This window comes from Taudactylus pleione, unplaced genomic scaffold, assembly GCF_031769625.1.
Source record: "Taudactylus pleione unplaced genomic scaffold, aTauple2 ptg000114l, whole genome shotgun sequence".
NCBI classification, from domain to species: Eukaryota; Metazoa; Chordata; class Amphibia; order Anura; family Myobatrachidae; genus Taudactylus; species Taudactylus pleione.
This window is the reverse complement of record NW_028284516.1, coordinates 1731753-1745972: the sequence shown is the minus strand read 5'-3', so window position 1 is coordinate 1745972 and position 14220 is coordinate 1731753. Positions and strand designations below refer to the sequence as shown.

Below are 14220 nucleotides of genomic sequence, written 5' to 3'. Positions count from 1 at the left end.
TCGCCGCTTACCCGTCCGCCATTTTCTTGGTTTTTACCATTCACCTGCTGATCGTTATTATTGATCTGGGCGTTCATTGATACGGCTGTAAGGGGAGGTACAGCGTCGATGACATGCTCTCCGTCATGGAGTAACGGTCGCCGCACGGGTGGTTTGCTAAGAACAAGGTAATAATAGCTCCCACCTCTGAGCGCGCATGCGCACTGCTCCTGCCTGAGAAAGGAGTCACGCAGGACTCAGGAGGAGGAGGAGTCAGTGTCGGGCGCCATTTTACTTCGTGATTGTGTGACTGAGCAGTGTGTGTGTCGCCGCAGCAGCCATCCCATCCTGACTGAGGCGGCCGGAGACTGTCGGCATTACGATGTATACTCGTCCGCTCCCCGGTAATTATAAAGAGGGTTAATTATTTAGGGGGTCAGTTCTTCCTGTTGCCTCAGTCATGAGGAGCTTTTGTATAGAGAGATCCTGTGTAGAGGCCTCTGAGTTGGCGGGACAGTGTGGGGGTGTTATTATATGAAGGGTGTTAGGGGAGATTGTACCCTATTTATTCCGTACACTGCTGTGATTTGTTTTGTGGGGGGGGAGGGGTCTCTTATGCATCATATGACACATGCTCTGCTGCATTACCTATAGAGATGTGTGTATGGGCGCAAATGCATCATTTATAATAGAGAATACTTCGCTGGTTGGACCATGGAGACATTGGTTGGTAGCAACACAGGAAACCATTATAGCATTTATGGCCAGGTTTTGAGGTACTAAAGCACATTTTGGGAGGGCCTAGTGATGCTGTTGCTATTCTGGCCTCTTAGTAAAGGAACTCATTTGGGGCAGCTGCAGATGTGTCCGGGCACAGTGGTGGAGCTCTAGTTACTTGGTACTGCACCACCTGGAGTCGATCTGTAAACAGTGTTGCCAACTCTCAAATGAAATATAAGCAACCAATAAGTAAAAAACAAGCCCAAACCAATCATAAAAAGCCCAATTTATGGGCTGTCTTTGTCCTAACTCTCTACCTGCCTAACTTCCTTTATTCCACTCTTCACTAACATAAATATTTGTGTGTACACAGCCTTATCTGCCTATATTGCTTTTCTCCCTCTACACCAGCCTCCACATTTTTACCTCCTCCCTCTCTTCATACCTCATACCCTTGCCGGTCTTCAGCTGGGTACACTTGCTGATATGTGTACCAATCGATGTGATGCCCGACCATGTAATTGGGTGGTCGATACATACTTCACGATGCAGTGACCAAGAGCCCGATATGCCAGGCACCAGCTCCATCCACTATGCCAGCGTCGGCATCTGGGTCGTTTCGTCGGCCTGCATGTAGGGTCAATGGAACGACCCCGATGGACGGCCTGCAAGAGTGCGCAGGGTCGTGCATAGTGGGTACACATCGGCCGATGAGGACGATATGTTGGCCCGATCAGCAGGATTGGGCGACATATGGTCTAGTGTGTACCCACCTTTCCTTTACCTGACTCTACATCTCCCCATTTCTCTCACCTCTCCTTTATCACCTCCATTCCTGTCACCTGTCTAATTCCATTATCCCCTCTCTTTAACAGCCTCAGTCATTTTAACTCGCCCAGATGTACCTGCCTCATTTCCATCATCTATTTTACCTCTCCCTCTTGCCTGCCCCCTCTAGCTTCACCCTGTCCACTGGCTACTGCCCTCTATTCCCCAAACACAACCTTCCTCTCCTCCCTCAGTCACTACCAGTGTAAAAACACACACACACTTACCTCCAGGGGCGCCTCGGCAATGCACACACAAAAAAAGCCCCAAAACAAGCAACCAACAAAAAAAACAAGCAACTTAGGAAAAAAAAAATTCAGCTTTTTATAAGCGGACTTCGCAACTATGGCTCAAAACCCATGGTTGAGTTCAGCTAGACCAAGGGCAGGTGACATGTATTGTTCTTCAGCTGCTGTGGAACTGCACATCACAGCATGCTGTGCCACGGTTTTTGCTGCACCATAACAGAAAACCTGTGACAGGGCATGCTGGGAACTGTAGTTCTACAGCAGCTGGGGAAGGGACAGGCTAGGATAGAAGGCAAGGCACCTATGCCAGAACATTGCTGGGATGTGTAATTAACAACAGCTGGAGGGCTGCTTATTGCCCACCCTTGCTATAGATGATGAAACCCCCCCTCCCCTCCAAGGGGTGATTCAATTGTTTGTGGGCGCCCATGCCTTTTCGTGCATGTTGCACCCAAATAGACCTGCTTTAGCCACGTAAAACGTCTAAAGTCCTTGTTACCGAATCCAAACAGCAGTTTGGACGCCCAAAACCAGAACATTTCTTCTAGCTGCCTCTGGAGGGTGTGAGTAGTAGTTTATCCACCCGCGGCATTCGCTCCTGAACTGAACTTCAATTTGCCCCCTGAGCTTCCAGGAGCAGAACGTTTTGTGCCTGATGAAAGGTATCATGTTGTATGTTGGGCATACTCTGTCCGATAAATGTCTGTCAGACCGACAGACGTTGGGCGGTATTCAATTGTTTTATTGCGCCCGATCTCCCGTATAAAGTGACAGGAGATTGCGGGTTGATATTCAACTGATTCCGATTATTATACCCAAAGAGCTTGGAAACGGTTAAAGCCGACCAAAGTGCTAGGCGCTATTGCGAAAAGTGCCATTTGGGCACCCAAACGTGTCGCTTTTTGCACATTTCAGCTCAACATCCCCGGGGGGGGGCAAGCTGTAATGCCGGTGCTGGCAACTGTTCGCGCCCAACAGGAGCAACAATTGAGTAGCTCCGTCGGGTGCGAACGGAGGACAACTGCCGGCGTCAACAATTCAATAACCGCCCATTTTATCTGATAGCCAGAGAATCAGCAGTTGTCGTGGCCATACACTCTGTGCTATATGGCCCACGATATCTGCTTCCTTACCCTAGGAAGACGTAGTTCACTGTTCCTCCCCTGTGAAGGGACAGGAGAAATGTCGGCTGCGCGCACACTACCAGATGCGGCCGATTTATGATCGGATCAGTTTGGCATCTTTGAGGATTTTCATGTCTGACTGTCCGATCATCGCTTATCGGTCGCAGACATCCACTATGCTATTATCGTCCCACATGGAAGATGATCAGCAGATCTGGCCCATAATTGCTTAAAGTATTGCTCAACGACAGGGCTCGAAGAAAATATTTCAAAGCATCTCTTCACTGTCACTTAACAGTTACATGATACTGTAGTGTTTCTGCTAGGTTGTTTTAGCGGGGCTTCTCGCTCTGCACTATTTTAAAACTGCAAAATGCACTCTGCTAAAACATCCTGCCCCCTGCCTTTCCCACCGGGTGGAGGACAGAACCCGTAGGCTGTTTCAGCGGGGCGCCACGCTGGAGGGCAGGGTGCTTCCTGCCCTTCAGAAATAGGGCAGGGCGCGGTGCCCTGCCCTATTTCCCCGCTGAAACAGCCCAGCGGGAATGCTAGATATATCTAGCGTTCCTGCTAGGGTGTTTCAGTGGGGCACCGCGACCTGCCCTATTTCTGAAGGGCAGAAAGCACCCTGCCCTCCAGCGTGGCGCCCCGCTGAAACAGCCTACAGGTTCTGTCCTCCACCCGCGGGCCGCAGTTTCCCGTGGGTGGTCAAAACTGCCGTGTAGCGGTCACCGCCGGTAAATGGATGCCGGGTGCATGCACCTGGCAACCATTCAGTGACCGTAGCGCTTGGGGGCTGCCCGGCATGTCCGCAAGTGCCGGGCACGCCCCCAGGAGTGATGAAAAGGGGACGCGTCATAAAGCCACGCCCCCTTTTCGGCCCTATCTCTATGCCCGGCGCCCTGCCTGCTGCCGGACCTAGAGTGAACACTATATATCTATATATAGTTTGATTATAGATGTGTCCTCATACATTATTGTTGCAGTCGTGCCAAACAGCTCCTCTCGGCGCATTAGGTCCCATGCGATTCTGCTTGTGTTGAGCTTCTTTTATGCGTCTTTTTGCAATGCGACGTGACTAAAGGTACGTACACACTAGACTATATTTTACACGATTCGCCCAATTTCAACGCATCTGAACAACAAATCGTGTAAAATATGTCCAAATCGTGAGTGTCCACTCACGATGCCGATGCGCATACCTGCTGGTTGTACATCGCATCTTCAGTTCTTGCCTACTGCAGGCAAGATTTGCCAATCTCATACACGATTTTGTGCAAAAGATAGATTTTGTGCACGATAGATCTTAAGTCAAATTGGATACTCTTTAGCACCATAACGTGTCCTGGAGTGCTGGGGAGAGTCACAATATCGCATAGTGAGCACATCGTCTAGTGTGTATGCACCTTAAGACTGTACTGCTTAATTTGAATCTGTATGTGAAGTGCTACTATGTAGCGGCCACTCCTTTTTTTTTTTTCCATGTGAAATTCTGTTGCGATTCATTTACAGACCTTGTGCGTCTAATGTGGCCCATACACGGTGTGATTTTTTAAATTTTTTGCACGATGTGGACGATTTAGATCAATCGTGCACATCGTGTGGTGATTCTGTGTGTTTACGATGCGCGTCCCTGCCGTCGTATAGCTGGATCGTAGGTCTTACTGCAAAACCGTAAGATTGCGATCTACTGTGTATAATGTGATCGTAACGATCAATCGTACACAATTTGACCACATCGTATGGAGAATTTCAAGGGAAATCATACAACACATCTTACAACAGAAAATCGCACTGTGTATGGCCGGTTTTAGACACATTTTCGGGTGAAAAAGACACTGAACTCCAGCAAAGTGGCACGGGACCTGTCAGCACACTCCCATATGACTTATTGTGGCTAGATGTATGAAGACTCATCTGTATACCTTTCAGCAATAAAGTTTAAAACCACTGACAGGAGAAGTGGAACTGTGATTATCTCGTTACAATGGCACCTTTCAAGGGGTGTTCACTTGCTGCCTAATATATTCCAATATTAGGCAGCAAGGGAACACTCAGTTTTTGAAAGTTGATGTTTAGAGGCAGGAAAAATTGGCAAGCATAAGGATCTGAGCGACTCTGACCAGGGACAAATTTGATGCTTCGTTGATTGGGTCAGAGCATCTCCAAAATGTCAAGTCTTGTGGCATGTTCCTGGGATGCAGTGGCCCTTATGGTCCTATCCACAGAAGAGTTACTGTAGCACAAATTGCTGAAAACAATTAGTGCTAATCATGATGGAAAGGTGTCAGAACAAACAGTGCATATTTCTGTCTGTCAATGGGCACGAATCTATTCTATGCGATGTGAATAGCACCGGGAGTGAGCTCCTGGGGAGCTATTCAATACACCGCGCTGCCAAGTCCGACTAGGATTTCTTCTCACATCCCCCCGGGGATGAGAGCAGAAATCCGACAAAAGGCCTGGCGCGAGGCTGTTTTCTGCCCTTAGCGCCGGGAAAACAGCATCGCGCCTGGAAGTTAGGTTGGGGAATGCCCGTTATCGCGCCTTAAACAGGGTGTTTAGTCGCGAGAACGGGCATTCTCCGCTAAAAACACAGCGCACAATTGAATAGCTCCGGGAGCTATCTCCCGGCGCTATTCACATCGCATAGAATAGAATCGTGCCCAATGATTCCTGTCGCTTTGAAGCAGACCATATGTGCCTAATCTGCTCTGCCACAGTGGATGGTGTTAAGTATTGTATGCAATCTAAATAGAAATGGCAGTTAATTAAAGTACTTACTGTTTACACAATTTCAACAAACCTGTGTCTAGTAACATTACTTTGCACCTTGGGATTACATTTTTTTTTTTTCAAAAGTGGGTCCAGTGGCTGGTCAGTGTTCTCCCCAGGGCCTTTTTGATTGCGCACAGCTTTTGTTTGTTTTTTTGCACCGCACTCCAGTGCTCTGCCAACTTTCAAAGTATGCTTGAGCTGGCCAGCAGAGGGTGCTGTGAGCAACAGAAATTCTCATTGCACAGAGCCATTACCAGCCTACCCTGCACTGGAGGCAAGCTTTGAAGGCTCAGAGTCCCCCTCTACTAAACGTAGCCTACCAAACTGTAAGTGAGATGCTGTATAAGGTGCTGCTGCTTACTTCCTGTAATGGGGTCAGTCCGCCCCTCTCATCTGCTACTTTATAATGCTGCCCGGCTTTTAAAAAATGTCTGGGGCGAACACTGCTGGTACAATACTCTCTAGATACATAGATGCTGTATTAAATTAATTTTGTTGAACAGTACTGGTGCAGTGTGTTTGTTCCAAGCTATTGAAGTGTGATCTCATAGTGGGGAATTCAGTTCAAAACAATAGGCGCATTGTGCTATTCCTGACGTGGAAATGCTGGGCACATCATCACTCCTTTTACCTCACACCACCATTGAATGATCGTAGTGTTCACTCCAGGTGCAGGGTGCTGATTTGTGAGGCGGGCTTATTTTAATTGTAATGAACCTAATTGTTGATGTGATGTATTCATGCAGCTAATGTAGCTTTATATGTGCTAGAAAATAAAAATGTCCCCACTGATCAGCACTTATGTGAACAGTAATTGTTGCTGTGCCGTAATTATCTGTGATGTGCGCAGCCACCGCACATCGCGGATAATTGAATCAGCCCATAGCAATTAATTTTGATATTGCTTTCTGTATGAACCAGCAGTTTTCCCGTTATCTAAATATTATTCTGTTGGATTTATCATTGGCATGTATGTAAAGCCATTTATCCAGTGACCATATTGTCATTTGTGTGCTAGTAATTGACCATCGGATGTGATAGAGGACCTGTGCTCGAATAGTATCACAAACAAAAGTGAGGCCTGCATAGCATCTTTGCGCTTTACACAGAAAATAACAGCATACAAGGAGCAGATGAGGCCTACATCCCCTGACACTGGGAGCAGCTAATGGATCGCTGCTATATGAATACATTGTAATTTCAGGCTGCAATGGGGATCCCTTCTTACACTGAATGGTTGTGTGACGCTTTTTGTTTTTCCGGCTGAGGGGGCGATTTAATTTGTTTCTTTTTTAGCTGCTCTAATTAATGGGCGCCCAATGTAGCAATGAAATTGTTTTGGGTGGCCATTAATTATCTCGCTTGTCGACCCCAATTAGACCAGGGTCAGCCACATAAAACAGCTAAATCCATCTAAAGTCCTGGTTTGGGCACCCAACTTAGGCGGGTGTGGGCAAAAATGCCGCCATCTGTCTCGCTCAAACTGGACAAAAATTTAATTACTCCGTCAGGCGACCATTAGTTGGAGCCACCGGCGAAAACAATTGAATTGCCCCCTGAGAATGTACTATACATTTTGAGATGATCTCATCGTATCAGACGTGTATATAGTCATCTGTGTTAATGATTAGTACAGCGGTTCTAAATCACTTGCCGTGATTCAATAGCTTTTGAGTACCAGCATTTTTTTTATTTTATTTTTTTCACAGTATTTTTAGGCCAAAAGTTTCTAATTGAGAAATTCAGCAAAAATTATTACATTGCATAAACTGTTTTTACCTGTCACCTGTTCATTTTATGTGGTGGTGGACAGTTCGGCACTTCTGTTTGTACACATATTTTATAAGAGGCAAAATCCATGCTGGGTGGCTGTCAATCACATTGAGATAAAATAATCTGATTTGGTCCTAGACCACCAACCAATGGCGCCCCTGTAAATTCCCTATGGTACCCAGTTAGGGAACTATTGGTAGTGTTTCAGCAGGGCCCCGCATCCTGCCCGATTTTAAAAAGACAAAGTGCTCCCTACCCTTATGGCAGCACCCTACTGAAACAGCCTGCCCTTAGCTGTCCCCACTCGTGGCCCGCAGTGTCCCCACGGCCAGTGAGTAAATGCCATGCGCACGGCATCTATGCACCATGAGTAGAGAACTTTGGGTGAGCCCAGCATCTCTGTAAGTGCTGAGCATGCCCCCTAGAGTGACAAACAAGGGGTGTTACATGAAGCCATGCCCCCTCCCAGAGTGACCACACCCCTGTTTCGGGCACACAGAAGTGCCCATTCATCCGGACGGCGACCTGCCCGCTGTTCACTCTAGAGTAAATACTAAACTGAACTAGTATATTAAGTGCATTGCCCACTGCCATGAACACATTTAATTGCAACACCCAAAAAAATATTGATAAAGATATAACACTTTTTGGGGGAGATTCAAATGGCATTGTGGGGATGTAGCCCACAGGTTAAGGACCAGGCGCGCTGCAGTCATTTGAATAGATTTGGACACTTAAACTGGAACCAACTTCTCCATGATGCTTATTGAATCACCCACTTGGGGGGGGGGGGGGGTGGTGGAATTAAATTAGAGCTAATTTCTCGCACTGAACAGGAAAATGCTTTAAATACAATTTTCCCCCGTGCAGTAAACCAGGGGTTAATGTGCGCTAACCCAATGATTCTGCCTAAACTGCAGAATAAATATTTTTTTATTTCCTGTGCGTTAATTCCAACGGGTGCCTTTTTTCGTGGACTTCTCAGGAGCTGCGAGGAAAAGTCCACCTCTAGTTTAATGCAGGGGGAAGGGGGGGAGTTAATGCGACTTTTGCATTCAACCTCACTGGTTGAATTTCCTGCAACGTAATGATTCCCCTCTTTGAATGAGATCTTGTTTTGTTCTATGTTCAGCTGATTTGGTATGCAGTAGCAAAGTAAACTTTATGGTGCATGCACACGATTGAATGGTTGAATAATTTTTACCAGCGATTTGAACGATTTCAGACAGTATTAAAATGAATGGAATCGTCCAAATCTGACTGCAAACACATCAGATGTCAGATATCGTTATCTGACAATCGGGAACGCGCATCGTTCATCGTTGCAGGCTCACATGTCAGATTTTCTTTCAGATATGAACGATTGAACAATTTTTTAAAATCGTTATCGTTCAAATCTGACAGAAAATCTGACCGTGTGTATGCACCATTAGCCATGGAGTGAGTTTGTTCTGTTTTTATGTTGACATTAATAAAAGTTAATTATATGCAAAGTGGTCAGAATTGAGTAACTGTTCTTTGTGTTTTATAAGCAGAAAATTACAACTTGTTGTGCACTTTTTTTTTTCCCTTTCTTTTTTTTCCCTCAGGTATGATTGTTCCCTACCCAAGAATGTCAACAATCATCAGGTTGCATGGGCTTCCTGCTATTGCAGATTCTGTTGACATTCGGCAGTTCTTTTATGGATTGAATATTCCCAAGGGAGGTGTGTATATTACTGGTGGAAAATTTGGTGAGGCTTTTATTTTATTTGCAACCATCGAAGATGCTCGGTGTGCATTATGCCTGTCCGGTCATCCTCTAAAGAATTCACAAATTCGTCTAACACCCAGCAGTGAATCTGAAATGCAGCGTGCATTGGAGTTATTCCGACAAGCTGTGAATGAGTCTATGGCCATAAATGCCAGAGGTCCTGTACCAAGTGATGGTGGGAAGGCTTCGTACATATACATACATGGGATGCCCTTAAAAACCACAGCAGTGGAAATCCGAGACTTTTTTAAGGGGCTCACCGTAGTTGACATATTATTCTTGAAATTTGGAAATGGAATCAGAAATGGAAATGGCATTGTTAAATTTGCAAGATGTACAGATGCTAGAGATGGACTCAAATTTAACAACGAGTGCATATGCAATTCACCAGTAACACTCAAACTTTCAGATGAGAAAGAGTGGATCAAGAATGGCGGTGGCTTAAGTGCACGGGGAAGGGAGCTGTCTCCATTGCATTCAACTAGCTACAGAAGAAGATGGTCCCCGTCAAGGTCTAGATCTCGATCAAGAAATAGGAGGAAAAGACCTAGGTCACCATATATTCGTGAATTTTATGTGCATCTTATTAACTTGAGTTACCGAGCTGAAAAAAAGGATATAAAAAAGTTATTTTATGATCTTGACATGATCGATTCCCGAATTACATTCCTACTTGACAAAGACGGTAGAAGGACAAGAGAAGCTTTCACGATGTTCACTACACAAAAAGATTATAAAAGGGCGCTTAGCTTGAACAATGAAACCTTTAAAGGCAATATCATAAACGTATTACCCATTTCCAAAAGGGATATGTTGCAGTCAATTGAGCGCATGAAATCTAGAGTGGCAAAAGATCACCCAGATGTTCGGAAAGCCGCAAAGCTAAGCTCCCGAGAAAAGAGGTGCATCTTTATGCGAAATTTCCCATCTGAGGTTACAAAAGCTGATGTTCAGAATTTTTTTACTGGCTTTACTGTGAAAGAAGATGACATTTCCCTATTGGTTGACGGTAAAGGATCTGGCCTTGGAGAAGTGCTGGTAAAATTTGCTGATGAAAAAGAAGCACACAAGGCCGAAAAACTAAACCACAAAAAGTTTCTAGAGACCGAAATCCTTTTGAGTTGCATCTCCGAGGAACAAATGAAAGCTTTTCATACTACGAGTAATTCTACTGGCAAAAATCTTGATGATATGAACCTCGTTACCCAAGCAGATGATATGTCTGCACCCAAACCAGGTTCCAGTGTGACAGCATCATCGTTGGACTCTAGTGGAGTACCACCAGCGCTGGATTCCACGGAGGTAGGCATGCGTTTTGACGTCGATGACAATATTCCTTTTCTCTCTTTTACCACGGAAGTTGCAGCACCGGACAGCCTAAAGGCTGTGAGCGCCGCACCCTTAGAGTCTGTACAGGCTGCGCCTCTTTTGGGATCCACAAGCCCTTTGAAGCAGAATGATTCCAAGGATGAATGCCCAGCTGATTCCGAATTGTTGAGTTTAGATGGTGAAAATGGATGCAATGAAGAGTCAAATTTGGATGCTACAAGCAATAAAATGACATTACTGTTTGTTAGGAACCTGGCCTGCACAGTTACTGTTGCTGAAATTTTAGACTTCTTCCATGGTTACAAAGTGAGCTCTGTAAATCTGAAAAATATTGAAAGAGGCATCGCAACTGTGCGCATGTCAAACTATACAGAAGCAGTGTCCGCCATAAATTTACTTAACAAGAAAGAGCTTGGCCAAAAGCAGGTGTTTCTCAGCTTAATTTAGTTGCTGGTTAAGATTTCTTGGTAAGTTCCTTTTTTTTTTGTGTGTGTGTTTTTGCTTTTTTTTTTTTTTAATTTTCTTTCAGAAAATAACCGTTCTCTTGTCATCTATTGTGGAAATGGTTTTTTGTTCGGTAAAGAATCCTTGAAGTTTCACTTTGTTAAAGACATTTAAGAGTAAAGGCAAAAGACAAGCAATTATTATTTTTCTTGCTCATAAATTACAGATTAATCTTTCAAATGCAGATCGTTTAGAAGATCTTGCTGTATACAGAACAGGCAGTATCTGTTGAAAATCAGTTGTTGTTTTTTTAAGTTAGTTTCAACAATTCTTTACTTTAAAAAATGCATTATTTTTTTTGTTCACGAATGGATAATATTTTCATCAGTGGAATCTGATAAATTCAAGTCAAATATATATATAGATTAGTTGTTCTCTATACAATGTATTTGTATAGCAATATAGTGAGGTCATCCACCCCAGATTGTATAATCCAGCTCTGGATAGTTGATCCATTATAAAAATGATCTTGTACTATAATTATATGTGAAATTTCCCAGGCCAAATGAGAATTTGAAAATGTATCCAATCTTGTTAGCTTGAAGAGTACGAGCTTTTGCCCTTGTTGCTTAGTATTCATTCGGTAATGCCGGGTACGCACTGGAGCGATGTCGGCACAATATGTCGTTTCATGCCGAATTGGAACAACATATCTGCCACATCGCTCAGTGTGTACGGCCAATATGCGCGCTTTGCAACATTCGTCCGGTCGGCCGTGCTGCACGGACAATCTCGCAAGCAGCCTCGTTGCAGGTAATGATGGATGTAACAAGGTGTCATTCCATCCTTCATTACCTCGTTCCGATGTGAACCCATGATCTGATATGTCTGCCCGTCGGACTGACATATCAGCTTGGGTACACATCGCTCAGTGTGTACCCTGCTTAACCTCAGACAGACTTCTGCTGTGCATAGTAAATTCTAACATCTGCACCATGTTATAGCTGCAATGTGTTCTGACAACTGTTTATTTGTTAATGTCACTAGTTTAAAGTACTATTTGTCTAAAATGCTTTATGTAAAATAGTTGCTGAGAATTACCAATATAACTCATCAGAAGTAAACGTATTTGAGAATATTTTTTTTTATTATTGCCAAGATTTTTTTTTCTTCTCTTCTGTGTGCTATGAGACTTCTTTCACTAACTATAGGCGTCCAAGGATAGGATCCACACATGATTCCCAGAATTTCGGTAGAAAGCCATCTGTATCTGCCCTTTTGAACATATAGACTCTAGGTGAATAACAAATGGGTTACCTATAGGACGCTCCAACAACACACTGCAGCTAATAATGCAGACAGATGGTCATCCATAACCTATGCAACAAATAAACAACAACAAACAATTGATGTAATAACCACTGGGCACTTTTAAAAACAATTCTGGCTAAAACAATTTTTTTATGTTTAAATGAATCTTAACAATTTTAAATATTATTTGAATGTCAATAGAAATCCTGTAAACCAATTTTTGTATTTTAATAAACCTTTGCACTTGCAAGGCAACTAAAAGCTGTTCAAGAGCAATCTCATAGGATGTATAAAATATAGGGGGGAATTAAATTCAGTGCACTGTAGATGGCGCCGGCAGGGAGCTCCCAGAGCTATTCAATTCAGCGTTCTGTTTAGTCCGACAGTTAGAAGTTAAGTCAAGAGAATGCCGTTTTTTGCGAATTAACTTGGGTGTTTAGTTCCGGGAACCCTCATTCTCCGACTAAAGTGCTGGCCGTGAGGCTAAGCCGGAAAACTGCCCCGCAGACAGCACTTTAGTTGGATTTCTCCGCGCACCCTCAGGAGGGTGCAAGAAGAAATTGTAAGTCGAACTAAGCAGTGCACTGAATTGAATAGCATCAGGAGCTCCCTCTCTGCGCTATCAACAGTGCACTGAATTGAATTCCCCACGTGATTCTATACTCCAGACTCCTGTTATATAGAGTGTGAACAAAATAAAATAAAGCCCTTTTTCTTCCAGAAAGCAGATGATATGTCTATCAATATAACTGTTATTTCAATAAGGATATGAAGAATCCAGCTATTTAACATTTATATTGTGTAAACACGCCGGGGTAAATGTAATAGGCTGCTGCATAATTTTGATGATTTGAAGTGGCAATAATTTTAGAGTGCAAACTATGCTGATTATTTCTGTCCAGTGAATAACACTAGTACACTCGCTCAATTGTGGATACTCAAATTTTCCGGCCACACTTTTGATTAATTTGATTTGATTAATGTGTAAAGAGGGGAGAGGACAAATTGCAACAAGATCAGTCCTTGGGGGAGGGGTGGGGATTTAATTGTTTGCGGAAAGTGGCTAAACCCGTGTAAAGTACTGTGTAGCTGTTTGGATGACTTTGCAGATTTCTGCTTTACTCCTTGGGACGGTGTGAGCAGAAATTTGGGCGCTCGTGGCCCTGGCTACCGATTGTAGCAACAATTGAATAGCTACATCGGGCGCCCATTACTGAAGGGAGCTTGTGTATTATCACTTAAGTTTTGGAGGATTTTTAAGAATTTCCTTTATTAAAGTAACAATACAAGGGGATTGGCCTTGTTCATATTTTTTAAGTTAGAATATTATTACCAGTTATTTATATAGCGCACACATATTCCGCAGCGCATTACAGAGAGAATATTTGGCCATTCACATCAGTCCCTGCCACAGTGAAGCTTACACTCTATATTCCCTACCACATGCTCACACACATACACAATGGGGTTAATTTTTGTTTGGAGCCAATTAACCTACCAGTATATTTTTGGTGTGTGGGAGGAAACCGGAGCACCAGGAGGAAACCCACGCAAGCACAGGGAGAATATACAAACGCCACACAGTTAGGGCCGTAGTGGAAAAGGAACCCATGACCTTAGTGCTGTGAGGCAGTAATGCTAACCATTACACCGTATATACTATATCTGCTTTCTAGAAGAAACGCATTTTTATGTTTTTTTGTTAACCTTTTACAACATCAATATCCAACAGGAGTATCTAGCATAAAATCATAAGATTTTTGTATGATACAATATATGATAGTGTTTCCGCTAGGCTTTTTTAGCTGGGTGCCTCTCCCTGCCCAATTTTTTAAAAGGGCAAAATGCTCCCTGCCCTTTAAGCGTCGCCCCACTAAAACAGCCTGCACTGAGCCTTCCCCACCCGGGGGTGGTAAAAGTTGAGGTGAACGAT

The 14220-nt window shown here is 43.9% G+C and overlaps 1 protein-coding gene across 2 annotated transcripts in view; it reads left to right on the top strand.

Moving 5' to 3' along the window:
• Window positions 1-264: 264 nt before the first annotated feature.
• Window positions 265-14220, top strand: part of LOC148524906 (RNA-binding protein 12B-A-like) — a 29107-nt gene continuing 15151 nt past the window's right edge. Inside the window, exons 1-2 of one of the 2 annotated variants that reach the window (XM_088471373.1) lie at window positions 265-383; window positions 9040-10999. In XM_088471373.1, coding sequence (XP_088327499.1) covers window positions 362-383; window positions 9040-10979 — 1962 coding nt within the window. In that variant the 5' untranslated portion in view covers window positions 265-361 and the 3' untranslated portion in view covers window positions 10980-10999. Of the gene's footprint in view, window positions 384-9039; window positions 12101-14220 lie in introns of those variants that run through there. The other variant, XM_088471371.1, reaches the window with a different exon arrangement.